The 7308-nt window shown below is 33.2% G+C and overlaps 1 protein-coding gene across 1 annotated transcript; it reads left to right on the top strand.

The window, feature by feature from the left end:
- Nucleotides 1–5503: 5503 nt before the first annotated feature.
- Nucleotides 5504–6942, top strand: LOC140965134 (serine acetyltransferase 1, chloroplastic-like). The gene has a single exon (XM_073425199.1). The coding sequence runs from the start codon at nt 5590–5592 to the stop codon at nt 6688–6690; it is 1101 nt and encodes a 366-aa protein (XP_073281300.1). The 5' UTR covers nt 5504–5589; the 3' UTR covers nt 6691–6942.
- The last annotated feature ends 366 nt before the right edge of the window (nt 6943–7308 follow it).

The raw sequence follows: 7308 nt of genomic DNA on the forward strand, positions 1-7308 counted from the left end.
TGTGATGCTATATTTGATAAATTGAATAATTATGCAAAAATTAAATTAAAAAATCACTACACGAAAATTCGTAAGAGATTGTCACAATGGTAAATTTTGTGAGACAAATTTCCTATTCGATCCGAAATACTTTTTATGCGAAAAGTAATATATTTTTTTTAATGTTTTTCACTTCAAACATGTATCTTGTGGTCTATTTCATATTTTTTTTTTATTTTTAAAATAATTTTAGTGTTAATTTTTTTATCTTTTTAATTTATTTATTTGAATTATTTTATTATTTTCATTAATTAATTATAATTTTACTATTTATATTAAACACCAAATAGAAATAATGAAAAGGTTATGACTAAAAAAAATACATAACATAATTTATTACAAATACTTATTATCGACTTAATTTTACTTGACAAACATGAGATTTTTTGGGCATAGAAAATAGACAATACTAAAAAATAAATGCATTATTTCGAGCTTATCGAATTAATTAAGTTTAGTTATATGATACGTTGTGTAATTATTTAATTATATATGTGTCTGTGTGTGTTTGAAATGAAAAAATTAAAAAAATTGAGTATTTATCAACACATAGAGGATATGAGTTAGAGAATTTTGAATGACAGATGATGAAAAATAAGAGTTGGAAATGTCATAAACGCAACATAATCTCACCCCCTTTTTTAATTACCCATCTAAAAATATATTATTTCATTATATTAAATTCTAATAAAGACGATATACTATAAATTATACATTTTGTAAACACCCAATATGATTTTACAAAATCAATGCCCACAAAAAAAAACTTTTATAATTTGATTACCATAATTTTTTATTATTTCCAAAAAAATATCTAAATATATATTTCATTTTCCAATTATTGACTACTCAAATTTTTGTACTATTTATTACCTCAATTTTTTGTATTACTACATTGACCTTCGTTTTTTCTTGTTTTTTTAACCAAAAAAATAGACTGAACAAACACGCAACACATGAGACATGATACTGGTATATATAGATGTTGGATATACTCACACCTGATACAATTTTATAGGATGTCTTTGGCTATTCAATATTTGAAATTGTGTTCAAAATAAGCTTCAGATCTAACCAAGTGTATGTATACATGTAAACTTTATAATATTTTATTCTAAAAAAAGTTTATATTATTTTAATCTAAGATGGAAAAATAAATAGAGGTTAAAATGAAAAAATCAACTGAAATATGTAGCATCAAAGATTTAATATTAAACTTAACTCAACCTCAGAAATTGAAATTTAACGCAGATCTCTCATGTTTAGGGATTAACAACTGGAACGTGAAGGTTACAAAAAGATTATCGTGTGGCTTATAAGCCAGTCCAACACATAACGATGAGTCTGATCCAGGATCGGAACCTGAATTTTATAACATATTAAAACTGAGACTTGAACCTAACTCGATTAAAAAAATTAACTTAAGAGAAAAAGTTATTCAAATCAATATATAAAATTCTCAATGTTAATCCAACTAATGTCGCACATTTAACAAGTATTGTCAACTTTTTCGGATGCCACTATATCGTGGACCCTTGTAATCCGACCACAAACTGCTCGTATCCATTCAATTATTGTGAATGAAAAACGATAGATTTAATGTATAATTAACAAAAAGACAAATAAAGTATTTGAAATTGACGGCATGTTTACTTGATTAAGAAGTTTGCAAATTATTGCTCTAAGTGTATGTTCCAAGAATAACAGTTGTGCGTTATTCGTTATTTAAAAAAAAAAGAAGCTGTCGGACAACCGACATACGAAATTTTATATATTATAGAAACATTGGTTTAATACAACATTAAAATTTGACAAATACAGCCCCTAATTTTATGTTGAATTATCATGATACTTTTGAAAGTCGTGATTCAAAGAATCAGAAAATAGTTATAGAGATAATTTTTTTAATCTACTTTTTTGATTGATTATTGATGCCCATAAATGAGTGATGTCTTTTCCCGAACAAAACTATATTCTTTCTTTGCGTACCCGTAACCACCATGGAAGAGCAGTATCATGAGAAGAGCACAACCTTGTGTTGTAATCGATTTTCTCGTATCCAAAAATACGACCGGAGTTTTAAAAAAAATTTATTTGACATTCCAATAATGCATTTGGATACTAGTATGATTTAAACAATAGAAACATTCACATGGTGTTTATGAATTTACCTTTAGTGAATTTACCACTAGACACCAACTATTCCAGGATAAGCGGATATAGCTTTTGTAGTATTTGTTACGAACTATTTTCTTCAATCCTCATATCGAGTCCACGAATAGAACATTTGTTCTTCTTCTAAATTGTACTAGAAATTTACAAGAGATTTATCGTTTGAGATAAAAAAAAAAAAAAAAAAAAAAAAAAAAAAAAAAAAAAANAAAAAAAAAAACTCAAAGACGGCTCAAACCCTTTTTCTTTTATGAAGTGGCCGAAAAACTTGAGAGAGGAGGAAAGGGATTTTCGAAATTGATGAGTAGTGGAGACTATGGTTAATGGTCTCCTTAACATAATTACCTTAATTATGGGTTAAGAGTTCTTTAATTAAACTTAATGGACTTAGTTAATTAATTCAAATCGTCCAACAAGTTTAATTAATTATATTAAAGTTCATTAATAATTTTAATTATTTAACATGTTGAACTTGTACTCCTACAAACCCATTACACATGCTTTCCACTATATTTAATTTAATATTTAATAAACTCAACCATTGAATTTAATATTTTAAATTCTCAATCCTTCATAAATTCATCTTTTTGAATTTATTCTCTCTAAATTTTAATGATCATAAATTCAATTTCTTGAATTTACTATCTCGTAATTTTATATAAATTCAACTCCTTGAATTTATTGTCTCAACGAGAACAAATGATCCAGTGCTTGTGTAACTCTCAATAGTTCAGGGATACAGCTATCCGTGAGTTCACAACTCTTTGTGATTCAGGACATTTTTATTTATTCGTGCTTACCCTAATTTGTTTCATTACATGCATCAACATTTGATCATGATAATGTTAGAAAGCATTTTCTGATTAAAACTATTGAATCATGGTAAGAGCGTCTACTAACATCGCCCCATGATTTCCTAAGTATCACTGATACTGCCTGCAAGAACCAATCAATTATGATTAACATACAGTACTGTCTCTTCATCTCATATATCTCGATCGAATCTGCAACCATTGGTTCATCGAGGGTTGCATATTAGATTCGATAGCTATGTGATACAATCATGAAATATTCATAGTGTCATCACATGCATAACTAGAGAACCCTTGTCCCTAATGCACATCTTACACTCTTGCTAAAGATTTCATGCACTACTATTTCGTTAGATCACATAGGATATCCACACCCGTAAGTGAGAGACGAACTCCCGACTACAATGCACTGGTTCCTACACATGTTGCAATTGCACCCAATCTCACCACCTTGTGACCCTCGCGGAGTCGGTAAACGAGTCAAAGCACAATCATAGTATGTAGATTCTCGATGTTGTTCAGGTCATAAGGACTAATTATGTACAATCACAACCACTTACTTTTCTTCTCGATGAATGATAACCACTTGTAAAGTTCGAGGGAGGGTTGTTCGGTAGAATCATCATATGATTACTCATTTACATGATTGGACTTCTCTATGCCCTTACATTGAAACATGATATACAATATCACATATGCTAGTTTCAAGTTCAAGCGGCCTTTATCCTTGTTTTTAAGCGGCTGAATTGGCTAGGAACGAATTTAGAATATACAGTGTTTACAAATTAATTTCAAGATCGAATTATGATTCATTTGTATTAAAGTATAATCGATGACTTTATCTATGTCGATTGAATGAGTATCAGATAAAGTGAAATGAAACCATGAAATGTAAATTATATTAAAATAAAGATTGTTTATTACAACCGAGTCGATAAATTCTCTAGTCAACCGTTGGTTTACATGATATCTACTCCAACACCTTGCTCTTCCCTCAACGGTCCAATTTCCTACCCAAGCATTATCAGAAGAGCATAAGACCCCATGTGGTTCGACCTCTCTCAATTTCTTATCCGAGCACAATTAGAAGAGCACCCGACCCCATGTGATCTGACCTCTCTCAATTCCCTACAAGTACTTACCCGTCTCCGTCAGGAAGCATTTCCCCTACCCGAACCTAGATATCGGTAAATAACTTGTGCTCGGCGAAGGAGAGACTAGACTAGCTCGGGCCAATGGTCGGGGAGGGTGGTATGATGGAGAGTCCAACCCCTCTCCAAACCCTACATGAGCCCCACCAACAACTTGGAAGTTAATATACATGATCCTGGTAAAGATGGAACACACATACGAATCTTTAAAGATAAGGAAAGAAATCTCGAGGACCTTGGGATACACTTAAAGCTGCCAAAATGTTATAAAGGTCAGCGTAAATCCGGTAACAACTTATTCCCTTAGAGAAATTTACCTAACTGAGGTCATTGCTCAATAAGGTAATTCAATTCTCTACCGACTATAAATAATCAGGTATGCGTTATGATTCGGGACCTTTCAACAAACAGATGTCGTTTCTAGTCTATCTCTTTCTATTTCTTTTCTATATATGAAAAGTTGAAAAATAATCACATTCACACTCAACATTACTTATTCTTGCACTTTTCGTCTATATTTTCTTGAGTATCTGACTTAAATATCGGAGAAATCATGCCAAAAACACTCATGACGCCCCCTAACAGCTGTTGATTTATGCAGATCCGGCCCGACCCAATACATCTGACCCGAGTCTTAAGGTGTTGAAGATTTTCTCACAAGACCGAACTCGAGGTAATTTTTTGGTTACATCAATTTTTTTTTTTTGTTCAATGTTGGAATTGTCTTGTTGGCTCACATAATTTGATTAGTTATACATGGACAAGCTATCTAATAAAGAATATAATAAGCTGATTCAATTAATTACGAGTTTTAAAAGTATTAAATAAATTAGTATGATCCACCTTATATATAGAAATCCAACACAATTAAGTCTTCTATGATGTGTCGAATACCCCTAAAGTTATGGTCTCTGAGGTACAGAGAATAACACAGAATATATACGGCACACATATTCTAGATTTATCTTCTTCTCCCATCTAAGACAAGAATAAGTTGGTCAATTCTCTGTTATCTTAGAAGATCCATAACTCCGCCGCTAGATCAATCAATGGATTCTTGTACGTGTTTATTGTTATTTATATTTTCTGATAATTCAATATGAATTCTTGACGTATTGTGATATATTAATTTAAAAGCATGATTTATAAATTTAATTTTATTAAATCCCCAACATTCAATATTCAAGATTTATATTGTGAGATTTGTTTTGTTCTTCGATATAAATTTAAATAAATTGTTAAGAGGAAGATGATGAAGGGGTGTAATTAATTTGCATTTTGTTTTCAATCTGCAAATTTTCAAGTAAATTGTCGTGCAAGAAAGAGATAGTTCTCTCTCTGTCCACTTCTCTGCCTCTATAAATCTCTCTCCTTACTCCGATTCTTATTATATAATCTCCTTCGCCCTCATTTCTATGTCCACAAATTCTCTTCGGTACCCATTTTTGCTGCATCAGCCCTTATTCAAGCCTCCGAAGCTCTACGCTTACACCATGTCCACTTGTCTACGCTCCTCCAGAACAGAAACTTCCCAGACCAATCCAAAGATTGATGATCGTGATTTCAGTGATTATGTAAAATACTGCAGACCCCATTTCCCCGATCTTGTTTCTTGCGTACCCATTCCGGGGAAAACGTCGAATATCCTCCGCACGAACACACACACTGTTTTGGAAGAGACGAACGTGGACCCTGATGAAAAGATTGGTGATTTATGGCTACGGATGAAGGACGAAGCTAGGTCAGATGTTGAACAGGAGCCCATTCTGTCAAATTGGTATTTCCGTTCAATTTTGTCTTATGGATCCATGGAGAATGCCCTAGCGAATCATCTTTCTATGAAATTGTGTGATTCTAGTTTGCCTAGCTGTACCCTTTATGATCTTTTCCTGGGGGTTCTCGTGGGGGATCAAGAAATCATGATAGCAGCTCATGATGATTTGAAGGCAGTTAAGCAAAGGGACCCAGCTTGTATCAGCTACGTTCACTGCTTCTTGAATTTCAAAGGATTCTTGGCATGCCAGGCTCATAGGATAGCTCATAATTTATGGACTGAAGGGAGGAAAATCTTGGCCCTGGTGATACAAAATAGAGTGTCCGAAGTTTTTGCGGTAGATATTCATCCAGGAGCCAAGATTGGTAGGGGAATTTTGCTCGATCATGCGACAGGAGTTGTGATTGGAGAAACCGCAGTAATTGGGAATAATGTATCAATCTTACATAATGTGACTTTAGGTGGCACTGGGAAGGCCTCTGGTGATCGGCACCCGAAGATCGGCGATGGTGTCTTAATTGGTGCAGGAACTTGTGTTTTGGGAAATGTTAAAATTGAAGACGGGGCTAAGATTGGTGCAGGATCTGTGGTGTTAAAGCAAGTGCCTGCTAGAACGACTGCTGTAGGAAACCCTGCTAGATTGATTGGAGGGAAGGAGAATCCAATTAAGCTAGATAAAATACCTAGCTTGACAATGGACCACACATCACATATATCTGAGTGGTCTGATTATGTTATTTAGAGTGACTACACTCGTATTTGTTTTATTTAGACTGTTGAATTTCTCTATGCTTGTAAAAGAGAACTGAGTTCTCCTATTCACATAGGCATCAAAGCTGTTAGATTGCTCCTTATATGGGCTTGTTAGTTCTGTCATGTTATGTGGAGATATAAACTTTGGTCTATGTCCACTTTTTCTTGTCTTATCAGCTTGTTGGTTCTGTCATGTTATGTGGAGATATAAACTTTGGTCTATGTCCGCTTATTCTTGTCTTATCAGCTTGTTAGTTCTGTCATGTTATGTGGAGATACAAACTTTGGACTATGTCCACTTATTCTTGTCGTATCAAATATTTCTTACCTTACTATTGTCTGCTACTGTTTAGATACAACTATAAATTTATGCTTCAATTTTCTTCTAGGCTTTCGTGGATGGACGGACGGACATGTTTCGGAGTATACTAAACAAATTAGTGCTGATATGACTGTATTTGTGCAAATCCTCTCAGACTAGGTTTCAGATAATATATGTGAAGATATCCGGGTGAATTGGGTGAGCTGGGTCGGGACAATACACCGGATCTTGATAAGAGTGATTTGGGAAAATGAGTAAGTAAGATATCTGGTGATGCGCCTTCAA

Source organism: Primulina huaijiensis, chromosome 18 (genome assembly GCF_012295235.1).
Source record: "Primulina huaijiensis isolate GDHJ02 chromosome 18, ASM1229523v2, whole genome shotgun sequence".
Lineage (NCBI taxonomy): Eukaryota > Viridiplantae > Streptophyta > Magnoliopsida > Lamiales > Gesneriaceae > Primulina > Primulina huaijiensis.